Here is a 27133-nt window from a genome sequence, read left to right as displayed (position 1 = left end):
CAAGAGTGGATACATATTTCATTTTATAGACAACAGCTTTTTTTACCTCAGATCTCAGTTGATTTATACAGCTATTAATTCAAGGTGCAAATAAAAGCAATGGAATGCAGAACACATTTGAATCATTTATTGTTGATAAATTCTTAGTTAATATGCTGATAGACACAAAGAACAGCTAACTGCAATCTAAACCATGGCTTTCTGACTGATATTTCTAGTAAATTATCCAGTGTTTACAAGATTCCCTCCCTCCCCCATCTTTCAAAAGCCAATGCTGGGCATGTTATGAAACAACAAAAAATATGCTGCAGATAGGGATTAACTAGCACATGATAAGAATTTAGCAATATAAAAACACAGCTTTTCCTGCTTGGGCAGTCTCCAGACAAATTAGGTCACCCAACTAATACTGGGGAAGTTAAATTATTCATCATGCAAGCAAGGTCAGAAGATATGCAAAGGCAGTCAACCACACCAAAGAAATTGCCATGTAGTGGACATTTAACTGTAGTATCAGATACATAGAACAAGAAAAGGAATAGCCACATTTAAAATGGTGACGGTGATATACTTAAACATTTCTGACCTGCTTTCTTTCAACATTCCTTGCTTTGCACAGAATTTATTTAAAATAATAAAATACCTTGAAGGGCAGTAATTAATGAAATAGAGTACAATAGCCATGAGAGGATGCCATCATAAAATAGAATCATAGATATGGAAGAGACCTCAAGGGCGATCAAGTCCCAACCCTCTGCCATGCAGAAATACACCGTCAGAGCATCCTTGACAGAAGGCCATCAAGCTTCCATTTAAAAAACCTCCATGTGCTGAGTGACTGAATAAGCTCTCATCACTAGTCCCAGTTTCTGCCAACCTAGCATTCAAAAGCATGTAAATGTACAAGTAGATAAATAGGTACCACTTTGATTGGAAGATAACAGCATTCCATGCACCTCGGCATTTAGTCATGCTGGCCCCATGACCAATGCTGGCTCCCTTGGGTTAGTAATGGAGATGAACACTGCCCCCATACAGACAGATACGTCTACACAATCATGTCAAAGGGAAAATCTCTTTCTTTTTAATAAACATCACATGTTTTTGGCCACGGAGAAAGATGGATAATAAGTAAAGAAATTGATCAGACTGTTTATTTGGTTTTTAAAATGCTGTGCAATTGTTAGGTGGTTTTGCCTTACATCTCAGCACTTGTGCCTGAGGTCAGTGCATTTTGGTAGTATGTGTTCGTCTCATTATTTCAGTTCAATCCTAAGTGTGTGTTTTCAGAAGTAATCCCCACTGATTTTAGTAGGCACACTATCAGGGAAGTATGTATAGGATTTCAACTGTAAGCTTCTTCTGATTGTTCATTGACATATTCTGTGTTTCAATTTATCTGAGGCTAATTTCATCACGTCTAAATGACAGGAAATAATCAGAATAGTGTTTTCAGAGTGAGTAATTATTCAGAGAACATCCAGTTTCAGTTTTCTTGCTTTTAAAGGGGAGTCTTTCCTCTAACATTGGAATGTGCAAAACAGAAACATACAAAATCCATTATTGAAAATATAGACCATCTTATCTAAAACCTAATGTATGATTAAAATTTCAGTTTGCAAAATAATACAGTGAGAAGACAGCTGAATTCATTTAGCCCAAATATCCTATTTACCTTAGCTTGGGTTACACTGCTGAATTTATCTTGTTAAGGTTTGCTTTCTGTTGTATAACTTTTAACATTTCCGAGAGGAAAATAGGGATATGCTTGCAACTCATGTTATGCTTGTTTCAAGGATCATTGCATAACTATGACAACTCCCACTTTAAATACCTCTACTATATAAGCTGTGATAACTGCTACTAGAAATATTCCTAACCTTCACTGTATTTAAATAACAAGCAACAATCTTCCTTTCCTTTCTACCCTCCCTCACCTCTTCTGACAGCTCCCTCACCTTCTCCACCAAGCTGTCTGGAGGCGTTAAAACTCTCATTGCAAACTCTCGGCTCCTGCTGAGTCTTCAGCCCAGGTGGGAATTGGGTTTCTTTTGCTCCCACAAACCCATTCTGGTAGATTTCGACCATTTAAGATTTCAGCTTTAAAGTTTGAGCCTCAGGAACTCAAAACCTAAAAGGTGTGCTTGAGGCTACTGAGAAATAAGAGCAGAATCCAACCGCTCTCTGCTACCCAGTGACATACATTAAACCGCTTCCTAGTAGCATGACCTTATAGCAGGCAATGACTACGATATCAATCAATCCTACTGAAACACACACACTTACCGTTTACTAAAAATTAAATCTATTAAAAGAATAAAAACATAGAGAATCATAAATATGTAAAAAGAAACGGAAACAAGATAAAAATAAGGAAATCGGTTTTTCTGTTTTAGACAGGTAAACCTAATACAGGTTGAGTTTCCTTATCTGATATGCTTGGGACCAGATGTGTTTTGGATTTTGGAATTTTTTGGATTTTGGATTAGCATATACATACATAATGCATTTATATATACATACAGAGTCATACAATTGAAAGATACCACAAGGGCCATCCAGTGACAAGGGCCATCCAATCACTTTCTGTGGGAGGGAGTTCCACTGTCAAATAGCTCTCACTGTGAGGAAGTCCCTTCTAATGTTGAGGTGGAATCTCTTTTCCTGTAGCTTGCATCCATTGTTCCGGGTCCTATTCCCTGGAGCAGCAGAAAATAAGCTTACTCCATCTTCAATATGACATCCCTTCAAATATTTAAACAGGGCTATTATATCATCTCTTAACCATTTCTTCTCTAGGCTAAACAGACCCAGCTCCCTAAGTTGTTCCTCATAAGGCATGGTTTCCAAACCTCTCACCATTTTAAACACCCTCCTTTGGATACACTCCAGCTTGTCAACATCCTTCTTGAACTGTGGTGCCCAGTACTAGACACAATATTCCAGGTGAGGCCTGACCAAAGCAGAATAGAGTGGCACTATTACTTTTCTTGATCAAGACGCTATAATTTTATTGATGCAGCCTAATATTGCATTGGCCTTTTTAGCTTCCGCATCACACTGTTGACTCATGTTCAACTTGTGGTCTAATAGGACTCCTAGATCCCTTTTACATGTAGTCTCGTTAAGCCAGATATCCGCCATCATATATCTGTGTATTTTTTTAATTTATTTTTTGCCCTAAGTGCAGTACCTTACCTTATATTTCTCCCTGTTGAAATTCATTTTGTTAGCTGTGGTCCAGCTTTCTAATCAAATTTTGATTAGATTAAGGTCATTTTGAATTTTGATCATCTCCTCTAGGTATTAGCTACTCCTCCTCATTTGTCATCTACAAATTTGATAAAGTATGCCCCCTATTCTTTCATCCAAGTAGTTCATAAAGATGTTAAATAGCACTGGGCCCAGGACAGAAGCTTGTGGCACCCCAATGATCACTTCTTTCCAGGATTAAGAGGAGTCATTGCTGAGCACCCTTTGGGGTTGTCCGGTTAACCATTTACAAATCCATTTAACAGTTGCATTGTCTAACCCACATTTTACTAGCTTGTTTGTTAGAATATCATGGGGGATCTTGTCAAAGGCCTTACTGAAATCAAGACATGTGATATCAACCACATTCTCTTTGTCTACCAAGCTGGCTTTTCTTAGATTCCAGTTTTAGGAGACAAAATACCTTGTGGAAGAACTTATCCTCCTCACCTTGTGGGCCAAGTGAAGGCCAGGGTGTCATCACCATGTATAAACGTGGCTACATATGCAGCCCCTTCTGTTCACACACAGTGTGCCGCATTTACCTGGAATGAACCTGAAGCAATGACCGTCCTTCCCACACTGCCCTGAGTGATTCCAAGTTTTTGGTGAGAGCTCTGGACTAGCCCTAGGTGTCTATCACTACCTTGTCCTAATTTGCAACTAGGTGAGGTGACAGCTGCCACATGTTGCAACCCTTTCATGTCCCAAAAGGTTGGCCTTGGTGGTGGTACTTCGTTTTCTGCGCTAAAGGCTTGGCCCATTATCCTAAAATCTGTCAGCGGTGGGGGGAACCTCCCTGATGCCTCCTTGTCTGTTGCCTTCCTGGTATCTCAGCGGTTTTAGAGGGATGGGTTTTTGGTAATTAGTAATCACTTGCCTGTTCCCACTAATTTTCTAAATTATTATTATTATTTGACAATATATAATCTCAATGAAATTAGCAGGAACAAATTCATTTGTATACTCTGCTGATGAAATACTTTTACTCTGCGCTCTGATGTTGATGAAATGAGGAGCCTAGTAGGCTGTATGGTTGAAACAAAAATGCAGATGTTTTATTTATTTTTGTAGTGTCCACTATCTACATATTTTTTTAAAAAAAACAACCTCTCTGTTCATTGACATCTTTTGCCTTCTCAGATGTTCAGTGTACACACATTTTTATAGTTTGTGGTAGCAGTTCCCTTTCCCAAACTAGACCCTCATTCATTTCAAAGTTGTCAATCGAAATATCCACCACTCACAAAAATACTTACATCTATCCATTCTTGCCCTCCTCTCTCTGCTTGATCAGAAACCCTGCTTTTGTTTAGAGACCAGTAGTGCACCTAGAATGCCTCCCCCCTGCTTCTCAACAGTTATAGCCACTAGAAAGGGTGTGGAAATCCTATATGTAACCCACAGCTGTCTTCGTGGTTGTGTAAGTTTTGCAGAGGCTTGCACCTGCTGACAACACCAGGTGAACTTGAAGAAAATTTTAGTGGCATGAAGAGATCTTGTGTTACTAATATCTGAATTAGTTGATAAAATAATTATAAAGAAGTCTTATAATAAGACTGGCTCAAAAATTGTAGACCAGCCTTTTCCAACCTGACACCTTCCAGATGTTCTGAACTTCAACTCCAATCACTGCACCTAGCCTGACCATGTTGGCCGCATATGACAGAAGCCATGGTCCAACACATCTGAGGCACTTGTGCAGGGATGACTTTCTTAAACAATTGTTTTTGTGCTAAATCTTGGCTCCTCAAAGATGCTGATCAGAACAGTGAAGAAAGATGTTGCTTGGCTTCTCTGCATCAAGTAAAAACCAAACATTTTCCTTTCCTTTTCTGAGTACTGCATTAAAGTTAATCTCCTTAGATATTGAACCATATGGAATCTGTAAGGCTTGGCATCTGCCCAACCAATTTGCTGGTGTATTACACTTAGGCTGTTGGAAGAGTTCTAGAGATCTAATTTCCTTTCTGGTTGTAAAGAGGATGCCAAAACCCAAAAATATATTTGACAGTTCTTGTTTTCACATTGCATTTTGTCTTCTGTGTTTATTCAGGATCTTAGAAGATGCTTTAATCATTAGTCATAATATGAGTTTCAGATTATTATATTACATAATCAATGTTCTAGTAAAACCTTCTGCATCACTGTAGCACAATGCTTCATTTGATGCTATCACATTTTTTTAAAATATTGTGTAGCATATCAAATGTGATTCATTTTTTAAAATTTTATTGGGATTTAAAGTGTGGTTACAAAGGAAAAAGAGGGAAAAACATATAAAGGAAAAAATTACATAAGATACAAACATACGCATATGCATTAATACATGATGACTGTTATTTAAAAATAGATTTTCTTCAATTTAGTCTCTATGAAATGCACATTTACATATAGCAAAAAACCACAAAATCTTCTGACCACTGAATTATAGGTAATTCTCTCCCCCACCCCCAAGTCTTGGAGTATCAGCCTTTTAGCGACCATAAAAGCATGCATAATTTAACCACAGTGAACATTGGATTCCATGTCTACAGTTTAGAATTTTTGCTAGTAGTCTTTGAGCCTATAAACACACCCTCATCATCTAATTATTCTATTCATATCTCACTGTGTGCAATCTTGTCCCTTCTTCCTGTCTCTCAAAATGCTTAGTTAAGATTCTGAACCTGCATTCAGCTATCTGTGCATGAACATTGGGTTTTGTCTCTGTCAAACACTTTGTGGCATGGTTTGGAATAAAAAAGCAAATAAATCAATATTTTTTTCAGTAATTAAATTTCACCTAAGAGGCTATATTTTTTTCAGTAATTAAATTAAACAAAAGGAAGCCACTAATACAGAATGTTTAGCAAATGAATTGCTGCTGTATACAGTACTTAAATTCTGTGTTTCTGTAGGTCCACTGACACAATTTATTAGGCCTTTCAAAACTCCATAACAAAATAGAAAGTTAAGTAATTATGGTGCTAAACGTCAAGCTAATGATACATTGGGAGAGTTAGATCCAGTGGAGCCCATTAGAGTATACATTGGTGTGTCTCAGTTTACTGTGGTGAGATACAGACTGTCCATTTGGGGTGGCCTGCAGCCACCCCTTTGCACCACATATTGGAGCCAGGGCAGCCACAGTGGCAGCCCAGAGGCTTCAATTCAGCGTTTTCGGGACCAGGGAGAAGTGGCAAAATGCCACTTTTCCCTGGTCCTGAAAAGGGATGTCCTTGGAGCTTCATGCCCCAGGACACCCTGGGGAGCTGCTGCCAGGAGAGAAAGGGACCGCTTGGCCCCTTTCCCCCCGGCTTCGTTCCCGAAGCCATTTGGTGGCTGCGGGAACAAGGCGCTCCCCAAGAAGGAGCTCCGTTTTGGAGCTCCTTCCAGTGCCACTGAAAGGGCGTCCCAAGCGCCCTGTAGCATTGCAGGGACGTCATAATGGCGATGCCCGTGTATACAGGGCGCCGCCATTATCACACCACTGTGACGTGCTAGGGTTGCGGGGCGTGCAGTGGCGCCACCCTCCGGCAACCCTAGCACGTATCCAGGCCGATGTAAAGTGCCGGTCTGAAAAGCCCCCTAGACATTCTACCGAATCACTTCTTACAACAGAAGCATGTAAACAAGATATGTTCAGAACCTGGCTTCTTTATCGTGAAGTCCTAACCTTCAAAAGCTGGTGTGATACCTTATTTCTCCCACAACCGAGTTGTTTAGCTGCTACCACTACAAATGAGAGTGACTGGCAATGGGATCTCTGCAATCTTAACTTATTGTGACTCCTGCACAGAGCTAGAAATGAATGAGTTACGAGCAATGTTACCAGCAAATAATTACTTGAGAGGGGAGGGAAGGGTATGATGAAGCTACTTTTTAAAACCAATGTCACAAATAAATGTGAGTAATGATTTCTAATTATTTTCAAAAGTTAGTTTTATAGGTACTTTTACTGCAAGTTGTCAAGTTACATGCCATTTTCTTTTAAGTTTTGAAGTTTTTTCATTCTTCAAAAAAGTGACAGTAAGTAATGGAAAAGTAGCCAGTAGTGAAACAATTAAAAGATTGAGATAACATTTTCCATCATCAGGATGAATAACACACAATAGGCAAAGCAAATGGGTGAAGTGCTATATGTAAATGTGCATTTCATAGAGACTAAACTAAAGAAAATCTATTTTTTTAAATTATTTTTTTGGAAATAACAGTGCAAAGCAGCTGCAATCGCACCAGGACCACAGTAACCACACAGCTGCTTCTAAAGTGGGCTGCCTCTGTGGTCCCAAGTCAGCCACTGCCAAGAGCTGGATTATTCTAGCTTCTTTTTGATCCAGATCATGGTTTAGAGTGGCTTCCAGACGCTTTGGGGGCGTGCATAATTTGAACGCCATGCCCTCATGACAGCCAGAAGCCTCTTTATTTGGCTTGCATGTTTGGCTTATAAAACACTGTAATAAATAATCCATGACCTGACTTGGGAGCAGGTGTGTAGACAGAAGGGTTCCAACCTGCTTCCAACTGGAACAGACTTGGGCTGATCTTTTGTGCCTGTCTGTTCCACCCCTTAGAAGGTTTAATAAATGATAGTTTTTTGTCTATCACTATCCCATGCCAGCTTCTAAATCAACAAATAATAATGGAAACAAGAAGGAATCAGGGAGATGGCATAATGGGAATGGTGTAGCACAGATATGCTCCACTCACATCATATTCCAGGATGCACCAGATGAAGCCTTATAATATTAATAAAATGTATAATAATAGGTTTGATTAATTTTTATTGTGAAAGGAAGTTCGGCCAAGTATAATCCTAAAATTCTGTGCCTTCCTTGGGGGCTGAATGGAGAAACATTTGAAAGAAACTGTCTCAGTATAATTGTGGAAGTCACCAACAGTTATAATTACGAGGATTTCATTGTTGGCTTTTTACTGCTTGTGAATGCAGCAAAAGAATTGCTTTTCTGTTTGAGATGGTATGTTCTGTAGTCAGCAGCCAGAATTTGTTCAGTAGGAAATATTAAAGTTGCATCAGGAAAGTAGTTACTTCGTCTTGGTAAGTCCATGAATCCCATGCTTTTTTGCAGTTCATCAGATGCCAATCCACAGCATGCATTATTTATTGAGAGTCAAGCTCCCATATCCTGCCTGGTCTATTTTATCCTCCCTGTAAAATATACAGAATGGAATACATTGGAAACTGAAAGGCCACTGAAAGGCTTAAAAAGAAAGTGATAAAGATATTTGTGATATTTAAATCATTGGCAAGAGAGGTTTGAATTTGAAGATGCTGATTAGTGAAGCTTGTAGAGAGCCTGGAAAATGTAACTTCACCTTCTAAAATTCTCTAGCCAGCCTGGCTGGCAGGCTGCAACATTTTGGTGGCAGACATGGTGGGATGTGCAGTGATAACACCTTTTCAAGCCTTGACCTAAATTGCTTTAAGAAATGTGTTAATGTTCAATGTGAAGGCTGCCCAGTTGTAATTATTAAAGAAATGGTGAAAGGAAAACAGTGTGGAAAGGAAAGAATCTGTGGAGAAATTTAATGTATTTCAACAAAATTCCTATTTCTTTCATTAAAGTATAAAAAATTAATCTACAGATATGTTTAGTTAATGAAGTAGATGTGTTCCTGAGCATTACTTCTTTAACAGGAGGCAGAAAAGTGGAAACATTAACAATTAAAAATAAGCAGATAACACCAAACTACTAGCAGAAAATATCGAAGACTTGGAATGACTATTAAAGGAAAATCTAGGAGGAAACGGCATACAAGGGTTACAACTGAATATTCAGAAAACAAAAATAATGACCGCAGATGGTTTAAGTAACTTTAAAGTGGACAAGGAAGACATAAAATACTCCTTGTCTCAGGGACAAAGCAGACAGGTGGCAAGAAGCAACCTCTGGCTAATTTGGCCTCAGTCATGCTGAGACAGCAGCGACCACACAGCCCACTTCCAAAGTGGGCGGCTGCCTCAGTCAAAGGTCGGCCTCTGTCAGGAGCAAGATTATTCTGTCTTCAATTTAATCCAGTCCAAACTACTGGATCACAGTCTCACAATGGCTTCCGGCCGCTTTGGGGGATTTTAGTGACAATCACAATGCATAATTTAAAATGTTTGTCCAATTTGCATAAGTTACAGCTCTCCTTAGCACACTTGTAATTCTTTTAACATTAACAAACTTCCCCTCTGTGCTGTTGATTAAATCATAAATCTGGGAATTTTGGCAGAGAAGAAATTAATGTTTTATCATTTCATATGTTAAAGGCTCTCTCTTTTGTAGCAATACAGTCCTATTCAGTTTTCTTTCTTTAGTTCAAACCCTATACAATCTAGCCATATTTGCATAAAAATGATTAACTGGTGTTTATATTTTATTATAATAATTTATAATTTATAATAATTCCAGCATTTTTACCAAGCACACATTAGAATAAATAAAAACATGATGAACATTATGTATATTTATTAGGCTGAGCTTTAGGGGGGAAATACACAAGTGATTTGATTCTATATGTAGTCCATTACCATCATTTTAGTTCTACTTGCACTAGCATGTTTTTCTTTCTTTCTTTTTTTGGCAAGATTAGAGTTGAAGACAGATTAAAATTAGTGGTGATTTGTATATTCACAGAGGCCCAGAGCAGATGGGTCAAGATAGCGCAAGCTGAGCCTGTGGTTTTCTGGCTCAGGTGCTCATCCAGGTCAATCCCTGGACAGGTGCAGGGACAGATGGGTATTTACACAACTGTTCCTATGCCAGCCTGAGTACAAACAGAGTCATTGATATTAATAAAACTTAATTTGGTTGTTAGTTTCAGTGACCTTCTTTGAGAAAGGACTGTTGGATTATCCCAAAATATACCTTTTAAAAAAAAGTTTTGCACTTACAAATTGCTTCCTATTAATCTTGCTTGAGGAATTTACCAATGCAATCCTGTGTTTATTTATTCAGAAGTGCATTCCATCAAACATAGTGGATGGGCCTTGGTCCCATGTCAGTAAACTCAGTATTGTAGCTTTATACAGCAATTCAGAGGCGCATACTGTAGAGCCTAGAGGAGCTTATTCCCACCTAAGAGGCTATAGGATTGCGCAGTCAATGTGTAATTTAATAGCCACTCTTTAATATCCAGGGATGCGGTGGCTTAGTGGTTAAGATGCCAGTTCTGGTGATTGGAAGATCAGAAGATTGGCAGTTTGAGGCCCAAGTGCTGCATGATGGATAAGCTCCCATCACTAGTCCCAGCTTCTGCCAACTTAGCAGTTGGAAAGCATGCAAATGTAAGTAGATAAATAGGTACCTCTTAAATGGGAAGCTAACAGCGTTCGGTGCAGTCGTGCTGGCCACATGACCACCAGAACAGTCCTTGGACTATGCTGGCTCTTTGGCTTAGAAACAGAGATGAGCACCACCCAGTAGTTGGTTTACGACTAGACATTCATGTCAAGGGACTACCTTTACCTTTTACAGTGGTACCCCGGGTTACGAAATTAATTCGTTCCGCGGTTAATTTCGTAACCCGAAATACCTTCGTAAGCCGAATTCCCATAGGCGCTAATGGAAAAATAGCTCTCTGCTGCCCTCCGGTGGCGGAAAATAGCGCCGCGGTTTTTTCGTAACCCGAAGAAACCTTCGTAAGCCGAAGCAATAAATCCCTATGGGATTTTTTCGTATCCCGAAAAATTCGTAACCCGGCGCATTCGTATCCCGGGGTACCACTGTACCTTTAAAATCCACTCTGGGAATTGCTCCATGGTGGTTTCTTTCCCCACAGGTGATGAGTGCTTAATAAATGATCTGATTATTCCATTAGCACACTGTTGAGTAGATTATCAAAGCTGATAACCACGATTATATAATAAAAAAGAAGGAAGTACTGTATATACTCGACTCTAAGTTAACCTCATGAATAAGTCGAGGGCAGGTTTGGGAGTCAAAATTACGGATTTAGATAGGACTCATGGATAAGTTGAGAGTAAAACTTAGGGGTAGGTAACAAATGATGCAAAGGATGAAGCAAAGGAAAACCGTGCCAGAAAACTTACAAAATTCTATCCGGCATAACTGCACTCATACCAAAGGCTTCATGGATGAGAGAATATAAAGGGGGTGTGAATGCTTCCAGAACAAATGATACTCTTGCCTTTCACCAAGGGATGATTCCTTTTTTTATAAGAAGTCATGTAAAGTACTGATAACTTTTTGCTCCCATTTTTTGAAGTTCCCTTTGCAGAATAGTTCATTATTTGGATTTCTGCATGGCCTGTGGATAGATCTTTCATTTACTAATAATTTCCTTAGGCTGTTTATGGGACTTGTATAGCAGATTGAAATTTACAGTATTTGTCATGAGAACAGGGGAATAAAGAAACTTTTCATAATTGCCAAAAACTATGGCGCCTTACAGACGGGCCTAAGCGGCGCCGTCATTGCACCAGGAATACACGCGAGGGGCGGTGCTTCCGGACGCACCTTGCCCCTCACGCGTATTCCGTACGGCAAGATGGCGGTGCCCTATACAGATGGGCGCGGCCATCTTGACGTAACGGACGCACAGCGTCCAGACGTCTAAACCCGGAAGAGAAGTTGCGAGTACGCGCTTTGGCACTTGCGACGTCTCTTCCGGGTTTCCGGAAGGAGCGCGATTTTTGCGCTCCTTTTTTACAGCGCGGGGGAGTCGTGCGGTTTGGCTGCAGTGGCTTCCCCGCGCTGCAACCGGCAGCGGCCCAAGACCGCCCCTTTTGGGCGGTCTGTAACGGGCCTATGTTAGCAACTCTGTATCATCACATATAACTTCCTTAACTGATAGTAATAAAAATATATGTATATACTGTATTGTATTGATTATTTGGCCAGATGCTTCAAACGTTGCTTTTATTCGAAGTGATACTCTCTTATGACCTCTCTGCTTTCATTTATATAGAAATGTTTTCTTTATATTATTGTTGGTAGATGATATTCTACACAACTAGACAATGTCAGTGTCTGACATTCTGTAGATGAGTTCCAAAAATACTACAAGCATTTATTTGGTTGAAGCAGCTATGTGTGGGATTTTAAAACAAAATAATATACAGCTGCCCATGACAGCTTTCATGATGATATGATGAATTGCTAGCAATAACAAAAGCTAACAAAGAAATGTTTTTCTCCTGGGTTACATCAAAAAAGTAGACTCTGGATGTCTGCGTCAAATGAGGCTTAAATGTGCTGACTGAACTACTGCCAAGAGGGTGTAAAAACTCAGTGAGGTACCTGTTGAACTGAGACTGAATCTTGCTATAGAGGTACAGTTGATAGATGATATTTGAATCTGGAGAACTGATGTTCAGCAAATTCTAAATAGGGATGTGTTTTTCCTTAGGGAAAGTTTGGAGATACATTTAGATCCAACTTTGTTGCTAGAAATGCAATTCACTTGGCATGAAGTGACTAGTTGCAACAGTTTCATCACCTCTGGTCATTTCTCCACATGGATAGCATGGCTACTGTGACCTAGAAACTAGTTACGTCATGGCTGGATTATGGTGAGGTTTCCTTTAAAGACAGCATAGGTCCAAAACACACTGCAGAAATAATCTAGATTGAGACCGCTTTAACTGCCCTGGCTCAGTGCTAGGGATTCCTAGGAATCGTAGGTTATTGTGACACCAGAGCTCTCTGACAGAAGACTAAATGTTATTTTGAGAGTGAAGAAAATAAAGCAAATATGATTCATTTGGAAATGAATGTACAGTGTTCTATTCCCAAACTAATATGTGTTTGCAGATATCTATCAGTGGTCATAATGCACAAGTGTATGATAATCACTCTTTCCTGTCCTGTTATATTTGTTTTAAAATAGACCAGACATAAACATTAAGATACATGCCCTCCTTCGCCAAGAAACGGTAGAATGAATGGTGTTGTATTGCGCATATAGTAACATTGTTCATATGACTACAGTACTCAGCCATGAAACCATTTTGAAATAAAACCTTGAATACAAAAATACAAATACATATACAAATACAAATTCAAATACATCCTTTGCAACTCAGCTGATGGATCAATTTTTCTGATCTGTCTATATTCCTAAAGATAGTTTTAATATTGTTTCTCAGTGAGCTGTGATTGCACGTCTCACTGACAGCAGTAAAAAGCATGTAAAATATGTTAATGTAGGTTCCCATTTCATACTTAAACAGGGATTATATTAACAGAGCTTCATAATAATGTATTTGTTACTTGATATTAATGACCATTTTGTAGACATTCAGCTTCTGTTCATCTGTTTCACTAATAAGCAGCTGTCACCTGTTCAGTCTCCCGCAATTTCAGTTCTGGAAAACTGTAGTTTAATTTTCTAGTTCTAGAATGTTACTTAACAGACTTGCAAAACAGGCGTACTTCATTACCTTCAAGTATGTACACAGAAAGAGTCCACTCCCTTACCCAGTTATCCCTATATAGTTTCTTTGTTGCAGATTTTTAATATCTGTTTATCCATCCATCCATCCATCTGACTGACTCTATGATCAGTGGGTTTTCACTGAATTTATAGAATGTGATGATGGAATGGCTGTTTCATGGAACAGGTAAAACTTTTTCTAAGGAATGTCTTAATTCCCTATGAAATACAAACATTCAGACAAGAAGGAATAGGAAACACAAACTCAGAAATAGAAAAAAAAATCTATCAAACAACAATGCAACAATGTCAAAATTATGTAAAAGCCTCCAGAAAATATATACTGAAGAAGAGACCATAAAACGCAATATGATACAATGGTAAAAAAAAAAACAACTTTGGATAGACCTTAGAACAGTGGCAGATAATTTGGTCAAAGAGATTACCATGTGTCAGGATCTGAAAGAAAATTATTGTAAAAAAAAAAAAAAAAGATAGATAACATCTAAAATGTATGGTAATTATGAAAACAGATGCTAGAAATGTTAAAAAGAAAAGGGAACTATATATCATATTTGGTGGACATGCAGCAGGGTGAACAAATTTGGGGCTCAAATACATCATATGATTGATAAAATGCTTCAGATTAATATAAAATAAATATAAAAACCCCATGGCTTTTCTATCAAATATGATAGATGAACAAATACAGTCGGCCCTCCTTATACATGGATTTTTTATACACGGATTCAAGCATACACGGTTTGAAAATGTTCCCAAAAAGTATAAATTTACCTTGATCTTCCATTTTTTATAAGGGACACCATTTTGCTGTGTCATTATATTTAATGGGACTTGAGCATACACGGATTTTGTTATACACGGGGAATCTTGGAACCAAACCCCAGCGTATAACAAGGGTCCACTGTAGGTGGAAAAAACCATGAGCGAATACGTACTTTTTCATATGTTGAGTGCTGCAAGAATGGTTAATGCCAAGCTATCGAAAAAAGAGACAGTGCCTTCACCAGAGGATTGGGAATTGAAGCTTTATGAAGTAATTCAAATGGACAAGTTAAGTAGAAGTATACAAAATTAAAGATCAAACAAATATTTAGAGCACTGGAAGAAAGTACTGAAGTACTTATCCCAGAAATGGGGCAATATTGTGATTATAGGATTTGTCAAAGAATAACATAACATAAATACGCATGTGTGGATGTAGGCTTCTGTTTATATATGAGTGTGTGTGTAGGTGTATGTATAGATATATGTACGTATAATGCAATAAAAGAAGCAAAAGATTTGTTATATAGTTTTCTGTGGCGGGTTACAAACCGCCAAAAAATACGTATTGAATACGTATTAGGGTTAGGAAGGGGCGGTGCTTCCGCACCCCCCTAACCCTAATACGTAGTCAATACGTACAAGATGGCGGCGCCCTTTCTACATGGGCGCCGCCATCTTTGCGTATCGGACGCACAGCGTCCAGACGCGTCGCGCCGCTGCTGACGTAGCGAGCGCGCCCCTGGCGCCTCGCTACGTCGCAAACGCGACGCAAAAAGAAGCTCCATTTTGGAGCTTCTTTTTTCGGTCCGCGCGGGAGTCGGGCCGTTTGAAGGCTCCGGCTCCCCCGCGGACCTTCTGGCGGCGGCGCCAGACCGCTGCAAAGCGGCGGTCTGTACCCCGCCGGTGGGTTTTCCGGGCTATGTGGCCACATTCTGGGTGAATTTATTCTTGATGTTTTGCCTCATCTGTGGCTGGCAGTGTCACCCTCTGAACTGTCGATAAACATATAAATTTACCTTAACGAGATAGCTAACCCTCAAAGCTGGCAATCTAATGCCAATAGCTGAAGAAGAGAAGGTAACATATGGAGTGAGAATGTTTAGTTAATCAAATGCTGGACTTAAATTTAATTAGGAATAATGGTAATGTATGAGTGTAGAATGTGTAAATTATTTAATAATCATATTGAATTGTTTAGTGTTTCTTGTGATGCATTGTTTGTATTTTACTTTGTTTCGGTCGTGTATATTTGTATATCTGTATGTTTTTTATCTTAAAAATTAATGAAATATTTAAAAGAACATCCAAATAGAGGTTATACAGAACAGTGGATGACGTATTCTTGTAGAGAAATTGTTTTACCTAAAACTGAAATCAGTTTTCATGAACATAGAAAAGAGACTGTTTCAGTTAATGTGGGAATGATATGACACATGTATACTTCTAGTTTTGGTGCAAGCTGAATTTTTTTCCTCTCAAAACAGTTGTGTTGCTTCTTACTCTTTTTAAGAAGGCTGTGCAACTTTGGCATGCTGACAGTTGCAATAGCCATCAATCATATATTTGGCTCAGCTGTGAATGTGTATAATTTTTGATTTGTTACATTGGCTTCCTCACATTCAACAAGAAATACAAAAGATTGGGTGCTGTTTCTTTGCCTACTAATGTCAAACCTTTGTTAATGAAAAGTGTTGCCTGCAGGATGTTTTACGGATGCTGGTATGTGATGTACCAGGAGCTTTGGATATAAAGTCCTTGTGGCCCTGAGTTTGAGGATCGAACTGAAATGCAGCACATTTGACTTAACTATGGGTCTGCCCCAGTAAAGCAGGGGCAAGGATCTGTTTTTAATACCACAATGGGCTAATGGCCCTGATGAACCTACATTACAAACCTCACCTTCCACTCATTGCTGGCCCTGCCAATAGGCAGAGTAAGGCTACAGTCTCAAGCAGCATATGCAAGTGGAAAAAAGAGAGCTGTGTGTGCTACCTAGCCTGCACTGCACCCCCTAAGCCAAGTGTGCACAACACATGGCCTGGAGGCCGCATGGAGCCTATCAAAGGATTTCAGGTTGTCCTTGAGGATATAGAATGACTTCAAAGCTCCTCTGCTGCTTGACCTTCTCCTGAGGAGAAGGCCAGGCAGCAGAGGAGGAGGATGGGCAATTGCTTGCTGAGCAAAGCTCCTCCACTATCTGATTTTCTCCTGAAGAGGAGGCTGGGCAGTGGAGGAGGATGCCCTGCAAGGCTCTTCCACTGCTTGGCTTTCTCCTGAGTCGGAGGCTAACTGGAGGATGAGGATGGGTGAACTCTCGCAAAAGAGAAAAGCCGAAAAGCCAGCGTTGTCCAAGGACTGCTCTGGTGGTCATGTGGCCAGCATGACTGCACCAAATGCTGTTACCGTCCCACTGAAGTGGTACCTATTTATCTACTTGCATTTGCATGTTTTCAAACTGCTAGATTGGTAGAAGCTGGGACTAGTGATAGGCAGCACTTGGGCCTCGAACTGCCAACCTTCTGATCTTCCAATCATGAGAATTGACATCTTATCCACTAAGCCACCACATCCCTTAGGATCCTACCCTGTAGTTAACCCCTAACCAAATTAAGAAATGCACATTTTATCAAAGTTATTTGAATGTCTAGTCCAGGGAACTGAGAACTGAGTACTCTTTCCCTAGTATAACATTAATTTTGATTCTACCTTCCTTTTGTGTCTTTCTACTGTGGCTCCAGTGAAATGAAGCAGAAACTTGATGAAGAGGTTGACAAGTGCAGCATCCTTTCCAAGCAACAGAGATTTAATGAGCATTGCTGCATGCGTTGCTGCTCCCCTTTTACTTTTCTCATCAACACGAAGCGACAGTGCCAAGATTGCAAATACAACATCTGCAAGAATTGCAGCTCCTACCAGAGGAAGGAGAAAACTTGGCTCTGCAATGTGTGCCAGCAAGCTAGGTGAGTGCTGCAAATTCTGATATCAAAAAATGACAAAGTTTATACCTTTGATCCTTTTTTTAGTGTAAGCCATTAACACTGAAATGACATGAAAATACTTATACAAGACTTCAGGAAAACTGGGGTTTTGCTTGGTGGATTCAGCTCCATTGCTTCTCTAGCCAGTCATATTGATTCTCCAGTGCATCTTTTTTGCTTTGCTCATAAAACAATGCTGACCTCTTCTACTAGTGTGGTTTGTTTGCTTTCTTTTGATAAATTGGTTTTGCTTTGATGAATTGACAAATCCATGCTATAGGATCTTAAGGGAGTTGGTAGTTCTGTTCAAACAGAAATCGGTAAATCGTGGAGGATGGACTGAGAAAATGGAATGTCATCATTCTCTGTTTGCTGCTGGTTGTTATTTAAAATGTATTTCCCTTAAAGTGATATAGATGTTCTGCAACATAATGAAATAGAAGACACTGCAGAAATAATCTAGTTTGAGACTGCTTTAACTGCCCTTGTTCAATGCTAGGGAATTCTGGGAACTGTAGTTTTGTGAGACATTTAGCCTTCTCTGTCAAAGAGCTCTGGTGCCACAACAAACTACAGTACCCAAAATTCCCTAGCACTGAGCCAAGGCAGTTAAAGCAATCTCAGACTGGATTATTTTTGCAGTGTTTTTTGACTAACATTTTGTATTGCTTTTTATTTTAAAAAAACTCAGTAGAGTTTACAATGAAAATAAATAACAATAAAAATCTATAGCTAAAATAATAAACAGGAAGAACAATAGACTAAACCCAATTGCTGTTCTATTGAAACAATTGGATTCACATTCGTATTTACTTGCCATTCAGCAATTGATATAAAGGGTCTACTCTGGATAGGATTAGCAGTTTGCTTTTAGACCACTGGAAAGTGGTGGGATGGTTTGTTAACAGGCATATGTGACACAAAAAGTTTCATTACAAACTGACCTTGTTCAATATTTGCTTTGAATGCAGTTGCCGTTCCTGTTTTGTTTCTATTTAGCAAGCAAAATTATGCTTAAAATTCCGCAACACAGAATTGTGTAGTCAACCACGCATGGAGAGAGAAATCCCAGAGGTGCAAGCAGGGATCAGAAGAGGTCGAGGCACTAGGGACAACACTGCAAACATGCAATGGCTAATGGAGTGCATCAAGGAATTCCTAAAGAAAATCAGCTTTATAGATTATAGCAAAGCTTTGGACAACATTGATCACAAAAAGCTATGAAATGCTCTCAGAGGCCCACTACATTTGATAGTCCTGATGAGAAATCTTTACTCAGGACAAGAAGCTACTGGTAGAACAGAATATGGAGAAATAGGATGGTTCCCAATTGGCAAGGAGGTCGGGTAACGGTGCATACTATCACCCTACTTGTTCAACTTGTATGCAGAAAACATCACATAAAGATCAGGCTTAGACTCAGAAGAGGGAGGAGGAAAGATTGGATGAAGGAACATCAGCAATCTAAAATATGCAAGTGACGCCATATTCCTAGCAGAAAAAATCATGGACTAGGAACAACTACTAAGGAAGGTCAAAGAAGAAAATGCAAAGACAGGCTTGCTATTGAACATAAAGGAAACAAAAATAATGACCACAGAGGACCTACATAAATTCAATTTAGACAATGAAGAAATAGAAATAAAGATTTCTTATACCTTGGATCAAACACTGATCAGAATGAATACTGCAGTGAAGAGATAAGAAAAAGACTAGGAATTGGAGGGGCAGCACATCTAGACAAAATAATAATGAGGAGGAGGAGGGAGAGGATATTTATTTATAATACCCTTTTCACCAAAGGCCAGTACATCAGAACATATCCAATTGAAAATGAATGATAAAACACAACACTATAAAATGCTAAAATACTAAAACATTAAAGAGCAAAGATATTCACTTGAGCACCAAAGTTAAGAAGTATTTCTGTCTTTGCCATGTTAGGTTTTAATACTGTTCTGTTGTGATCCATGGCAATTTATTTGTTCTGTTCTTTTCATTTGTGAATACTATTTGTCCAGATGAGGAAACTATTTGTGTTATCTTTTCATGATCACTTTTCCCAAATGAAGTTTTGAATGCTTAATTAATGAGGTAATCAGTGTTGGACTACTATAATGGAAAGTCAAGAGAACACTGATGCTGTTGGGTCCATATCTGTGAGGAAACAGAGTCAGGGGTGTTGCTAAAGAGCCTCATATAAAATGCTGAGAAAAGATAAAGCAGAAGAGTTTCATGACTTCCTGTGGTTGGAGAGGGAAACAAGAATCTTAGAGGAGAAAGAACTGGGTAGGAACAAAAGTATGGAAGGAGAATTGCCAGTAATGTAATTTACTGGAAATACTAAGGAATACTCACACATTTTCTCATCCTTGATGACTAAATTTGTCTTGACACACTGAGATACCTGATCAAGAAAATGGTCAGTCATTATGAGAAGCAGAACTTAAAACAAGGTACCAGTAATGTCATTATTTGTAATGAGTTGCTTTGACTGCTAACAACAACAACAATAAATGATTGATTTATAGCCCTCCCAATTACAAGGAATCCGGGTTGGTTACAACAATAAAAATACATACAAAATACAATAAAGTTTAAAATTAGTCCCTTCCCAACCTCCCACCCCAATACTAAAATTACAATTAAATAATCAGCATTTAAAAACAATAAAATACAATAGTGTTAAAATTAAGGGAATTGGTAGATAGGGCGACATAAATCACAGTATACGGCGAGAGGAGCTAGGTTGAGAAGGGCTGCCAGAAGAGATCCGTCATAAGAATTTTCTTAAAGGCTGTGAGAGTGGAAATGTGGCGGTTCTCCTCCGGCAGATAATTCCATACTTTCGGAGCAGCGATAGAAAACATTCATAGAATGTGTGGGATAGTTGTTAGACAAAACGACCTCCAACAAGATCCTTTCTAATTCTATCTTGACTCTACTTATTTCTAAAAAGACATCTATCAATGTGTATTTGATTGAGGTACTAACTCTTAAAAAAAGGGGGGGGATGTTGGTTGATATCTGGAAGCATTCAGAAATGTGTTTAAGTGAGATCTAGGATACCCCTGTAAGATATATGTGACATGGAGAGAAGGCAAATCAGATTTGAGTAAAACCAGTAAACAGAAGAGAGGCTTTCAATTCTTAAAAGCAAGGCTGAACAAAATGGCCGAATTGCTCTCAGCAAGAATGCTGTAGTTCCTTTGTTCATCCGGCAAGCTAATGGAGAACAGTATTGGATCCTGTTTTACATTTAATTTGTGTACAGTATTTGCAAATAAATGGCACTTATTAGAAGAATGAAGCAAGTCTTTAGTGGTCTGATTCCAAAGTAATAGAACCTTGGATAAGCACTGAAGATACTGAAGACTCACTTTTAATTCAAAGAACTCGGTTGCAAAGATGTAAGAATATTACACTGCAGTGCTGTGTTACGTCACTGGTGGAGGAAAAGCTAGGGTTTTCCTTTGGCATATAAAACTTGGCATTCTGACCTCATTTGGAAAATGCATTCTTGTAGAATAGAAAGATAATATCCAATTTTGTAGTTACATTGTAGTACAGATTTGAAATAAATTGAAAATCAGAAGATTTAAAAATAATTAGACCACAGCCAGCAACAGCTTCAGGTTGTGAACTTCAAGACATTTTTACTTTTAAGTGTGCTATTTTAATTCACGAGATAAAACTGAATGAATTTATTCTCATGATTTCCATATGGAAGATATATTCTGTTCTACGTTGTTCTGCTGCTTGCAAGTAAAGAACCTGGCTAGTGCCCAGGAAAGTAATGATTGAACAAACAGCTCTTAATAAGGAATAGTTCATCAACAGGAGAAATATTATCAAGGCTGTGCTCCTATATCAACTCCCACAGGATCAAGAAATACTCTGGGATAGATATGTATAAGACAGAAATAACTTTGGGAAAACACAACTATACAGATCTCAGATTTGTACAGTGGAATACTTACTTTTTAAGAATTCAGGTTCAGTTAGATTATTTTCTATTTTATTTTGCTGTAGTGTGATAATTCTTTGGTTTTCATTTTAAGGAAATAATAAAGTATTGTAACATGGGTCTGTTTGCCACATCTACTTTAAATTTATGCAGGAAGACAATAAGGGTGCAGTCCAAGAGTGGCATAACTTCATTCCAGTGTCCTGTTGTGAGTTGTCAGGAAGCAATGTATGATGCTGTACAGCAAAAACATCTTCTGGATTATTAATCGGTGGCAGTACCACATAAGGAACATTACTACAATCTTAGCACTGAATTTATCAAAGCATGAATTACTGTTGAGAGTCAAAATCTGAAAAAGAAATCTCTTTACCAGATTCTCTGAACAATGTTTTTTGCTTTTACTATGTAGTACCTGATGAAATCAATGCAGTACTGTTAGCATACACCTCAAAAAAGACTGAAATCCACTGTAAACCCAATCTTGGCAATGGAACTACTATATATACTTAAGTATAAGGCAACCCTGTGTGTAAGTCAAGGGCAGCTTTTGGGGCCAAAATCAGGGAATTTGATGTGACCCGTGGATAGATCGAGGGAACAACTTAGGGGCATAAGGAGATTAATGTTCCAAATATTGCCAAGAGATCTTTCCCAGACTGGAGGCAATTACTGGGATCTGGTTTAAAGGAGCCCCTTCTTCCTTTTCTCCTTGGCACCCCTTTCCCCCCACATTAGATGCCAAGTTTGGGAGGATGGTCAGAAAGCCAGAGCTGATCCTCCACTCTCCTCTCCACCTTGGATGCCTCTCAGGATGCATCCTGAGCCCTGGCTCCTTGACCCTCCTCCCCACCTTGGATGCATCCTGAGAGGCATCCAAGGCGGAGAAGAGAGTAGAGGGGTAGTCCTGAGAGGCATCCAAGGTGGGGGGAGGGGGCTGCCAAGGAGAAAAGGAAGAAGGGGCTGCTTTAAATCAGAACCCGGATCCCAGTAATTGTCTCCAGTCTGGTTTTTTTATGGAGCCCCAATGGCCAAATGGGCAAAGGAAAGATTCGCTTGAGTTGCCTGGGAGAACAAAGCGGCAGTGGTGGGAGAGATCTCTTGGCAGCATTTGGGGCAGGGCTCCCACGTGGAGCCTGGAAACGAGGGCTTTTAGGGAAGGACTCTGCCTGCTCAACCTTCCTCTGGTGAGTCTCTTTTACTAGCATCTGCTTACTGTTTTATCATATTGCCTCGTGTACACGTCTACCTAGGATTTTGGAGTCCATTTTGGGGCATAAATTTCTCGACTTATTGTCGAGTATATATGGTAATTGCCTGTGCCAAAATGCAGACCCTTTAAACTTTAAAGGCCCCAGGTTCCTTCCCCAATAGTGTGAATGAAACACGATTAGCTTTCACATTGTGCTTCAATTGTACTATTGAGAAGCCAATTACGAGATTTTCCCATGAAGGGTTTGTTGCTGGAGCATTTCTGGTTCTTTCCAGGATAAATCCTTGATGAGTGCGAAGTCATCTGAAAATCTTTCATGCAATTGCTTGATTTAACCAGAATTATGCCTTTTTCACCCCCCCTCCCCTTTTCTCCTTCTGGTAATTACTGGTAGCATTATCTTAATTGAATATAGCTGATGAAATGACTAAATTATAATTGATTGTTTTTGTTTTTGTTTGTTTGTTTGCTCTCCATTTTCTGTTTTTATTCATATTTACTGTGGTGTTATATTTGTGCTTCCTGGACATTATTAAATACCTCTGTCCTTTATAGACTTCCTGCGATATATTGTTAATTGTAAGTTTTATGTATTTTAATTTTAGATAGTAATTTGCATTTGATTCTTAAAATTATACATACAGTATGTGCTTTTACCTGGTCATATTGAATATTTCTTTTTTTCAGTAAAGAACAGTTACATTCTTAGAAGTTCCTTATATCTTATCACTTTGAACAAAGAACACAATTAGAGTTGCCATGATGTGGGTAATATTGTGGATGGATTTGTTTGTTTGTTTGTTTGTTTGCACCTTGCTAATGTTCGATTCTATGTAATTAGTTTGGGGGGGGGAATTGGCAACTGGATGCTGCTGCATATGATTCAGTGAAAAATAGTGTCTGGGGTTTTTTTGGAAAATCTTGCACAGGCTTGGAGAAATGTATTCTGCAAAAACATGTTTTTAACACCGCCTCTTCAACGAGATTAAAGAAGCTCATTTTTGTCAGTTAACACCTCTCCAGCGAGATGTAACTTAAGCTTCTCAGTGTCACTGTTCAGTGTCACTTGTACCCTTTTCAACAAACTACTAGTACCGGTTGAATCTCCTTTATCTGAAATCCAAAATATTCCAAAATCCAAAATTGTCTACATGGATGGCAGAGACAGTGACATCTTTGCTTTCTGAAGGTCCAGTGTATACAAACTTTGTTTCATGCACAAACTTCTTAATATATTGTGTATAAAATTATATTCAGGCAATGTGTGTAAGGTGTATGTGAAGCATAAATGAATTTCATGTTTAGACTTGGGTCCCATCTCCAAGATATCACTATGTATATGCAAACATTAAAAAAAACATCCAGAATCCAAAACATTTCTGGTCCTAAGCCGTTTGGATAAGGGAGACTCAACCTGTATTGATTGCAGAATGACCTCATTTATACATAATGTGAATTTCCTGGTTGAGCCTTAGGCTCATTTGTCCTTCCCCAATCCCAGATGATCACAAGGACAAAATTGGGCACTTTTATTTCTTTGTTTTACTAACAGCACGTTAGCAATTTGTTCCAAACTGTGATATATCTTACATTTATTGAAATAATCTCATTTCCAACTATGATTTTAACACTGTGTGGTGTAGTGAAATTAACCATGGTTCAGAATTTGGATATAATGCTCAAATGTGTTAACTAAAGTTCAGAAGAGGAAGGGATACTAGGTACCATATTGCAAACATGATGGCTAATGGAGCACACCAAAGTATTCCAAAACAAAATCAGCATGTGCTTTATAGACTACAGCAAAGCTTTTGATTGCATAGATAACGAAAGGCTATGAAACGCCCTTAAAGATATGGGAGAGAGACAACATAGATGGACGGATTCAATTAAGGAGGTTACAGTCATGAACCTGCAGAAACTGGGAAGAAGAGTGGAGAATGGAGGGTCTTGGAGATGTCTTATCCAAGGGGTCGCCATGAGTTGAGATTGACTTGAGAGTGGTTAACAACAACAACAACAACAACAACAACAAAGGATTTTTCTATCTCTTACTTGAAGCCACACTGGAGAAGGAGGGGAAGCACACAAATGCAATGTTCCTGCACATAATAATAAACCATCATTTATCATTATGTTTAAACCAGAACACTGTTCAATATCTTGCTTAAATTTATTGAACTGTAAGCAGAATCTCTGAAGAGGTGCAGTGAAATTGGCATGCTTTACCCCTACATTTGCAGGTTTTTTATTTGTAATATCTGTGGTTTCTGATAACAGGCTTCAGCCCATTTATCAGTTTCACATCTACAGGAAATGAATTTCTTTGGAAGCTTCCAAGTGCAAAGAATGCTTGTCAATTTAGCTACTGTTCTTAGTAGCTTTTGTGCACAGACTGGACAGTGCACAATTTATCATCAGTTTTACAACTTCAAGTTTTGTGTCATTAAGCTCTTCAAGGAAATGTAATCGTGTAATGCCATGCCATGTCATGTCTGAATGTGCGTACATGGAAATAATAGGAAAATGTTAGATAGGGCCAGTGCTTATTCTAATTTTGCTTATTCTTTTATAGTGATGAGCCAGATCATGAGCACCTGCTAGAGAATATAATGGACACAATCATAAGCCTTGTGCATGCATAGGAATATTTTAGTGTGATTAAAATGAACACATGAATTCCCTGTGTATAGGCTGAGAAAGATTCAGGCTTCCATGTTTATTGAAACATATACAGTCTTCCCTCACCATTTGTGGGGGATCCATTCCGGACCCCTCCCCTGTCTATGGGGGGAAGAGTGTATGCTCAAGCCCCATAGAAAATAATGGGGTGATTGCTTGCAGCAATGTGTGTCCATGGCAGCGTGTGTACACAGTGGTGTGGGTACGCGCCCCATTACTTCTGCTGGGACTTGCCTTCCGCGTAAGCTCAAAGCCGTAGAAGGCAAGCCCGCCTATAAGGAGGGCTGACTGTACATGGATCCTGAGCTTGGAATGTTCTGTTGAAATAGTTTTTTATTTTTATAATTAGTTTCAAAGTGCCATTGCCTATATAGATCATCAAAGGAGATCCTGTATATTGAGTGGCTTTGGATACCTGAGTTTGATAGAAGTGAAAATTATTTTTCAAATACAGTCAGCCTGCCATATGCACGGATTCATTATCCACAGAGTCAACCATTCATGACTTGAAAATATTTTTAAAATATATAAATTTCAAATAGCAAATCTTTATTTTGCTATTTTATATTTGTTATATGTTGTTGTGTGCCTTCAAGTTATTTCCAGCTTAGTGATCCTGACAGCCAGTGCTGTGTAGTGGTTTGAACATTGAGGAATACTATGAGACCTAGGTTTAAATCCCAACTGGCCTATGGTAACCCATTGTGTGACCTTGGGCAAGTCACATTCTCAGCCTCAGAGGATGGCAATGGTAAACCCCCTCTGAAGAAACTTGCTGAGAAAACCCTATGATAGGTTGCCATTTTATATAAGGGACATCATTGTATTTAATGGGACTTGAGCATGCACATATTTTGATATCCACTGAGGGGTCTTGGAACAAATCCCCAGTGGATACCAAGGGCCCACTGTAATCCAGAATTATTTATAAGCATAAATATTTGGAATTACTGTACTTGTATAAGTGTTCAGTACATAAGTAACATAATAGGATCATGAGAAGGTTGCAAGTTAATCAAAACAGTGACTTGGATCCAGATTTAGTCAACATTAAGAGTAGACTGATTTAATAATGACTTAGTTGACTCCCTGATGTCAGCAAATCTAGTCTAAATGTGACTTAAGTCTGGATCCAACCAACTTAGGGAAACTGTAAAAAGCATAAGAAAGAAAAATAAATGGAAAGAAGCCTTATATGTATTCTTTTATCATATTATTGTCTCTTTTTTTCCTTCAGGAAGTTGCCTTTAAAAAAAGACACTAGTAGGCTGTGATCCTCTTCATTTAAATGTGTGACATCTACCTACTGTAAAAAAAATGTTTGCAATACAGAACATCCAGTTCTACACATACTTTAATATGCCCTTTCATGAGTCATGCTACTGAAGATGAAAGTTTCAAAATGCATTTATTCAGGTATATTACTGCTAGGCTTAAAGCATTGATTTTGGCATAAGCAATTGTTATTAACTAGAGACAATCTGACTTCGACTTATGGCGACCCCATGAATGAGAGATTTCCAAGTCACTCTGTCTTCCAGCAAGGTGTCCTCCAGCAAGTCTTGCAGACTCATGGCCATTTCTTCTTGAGGTATGTATCTGGAATGTGGTCTTCCTTTTTTCCCTACTGTCTTCTGCCTTACCGGAATTTTTGTATTTTCATGATATGGACAAAGTATGATGGCCTCAGTTTCATCATCTTAGCTTCTAGGGAGAGTTTAGACTTTGCTCCAGGACTCATTTATTTGCCTTTCTAGAAGTCTGTGGTATCTGTAGAATTCTTCTCCAGCACTACATTTCAAATGATTTTGTTTTCTTTTTATTGGCTATCTTCACTGTCCAGCTTTCATAACCATACATAGAATG

The 27133-nt window shown here is 38.8% G+C and overlaps 1 protein-coding gene across 3 annotated transcripts in view; it reads left to right on the top strand.

Annotated features, from left to right (window-relative positions):
• The window catches only part of LOC121933205 (myosin VIIA and Rab interacting protein), a 183247-nt gene that overhangs the window by 68816 nt on the left and 87298 nt on the right, over window positions 1–27133 (top strand). For all 3 annotated transcript variants that reach the window (XM_042472614.1, XM_042472615.1, XM_042472616.1), the window contains exon 3: window positions 17166–17387. In XM_042472614.1, coding sequence (XP_042328548.1) covers window positions 17166–17387 — 222 coding nt within the window. The remainder of the gene's footprint in view (window positions 1–17165; window positions 17388–27133) is intronic.

This window comes from Sceloporus undulatus, chromosome 6, assembly GCF_019175285.1.
Source record: "Sceloporus undulatus isolate JIND9_A2432 ecotype Alabama chromosome 6, SceUnd_v1.1, whole genome shotgun sequence".
NCBI classification, from domain to species: Eukaryota; Metazoa; Chordata; class Lepidosauria; order Squamata; family Phrynosomatidae; genus Sceloporus; species Sceloporus undulatus.
This window is presented reverse-complemented; position numbering and strand designations above follow the sequence as displayed.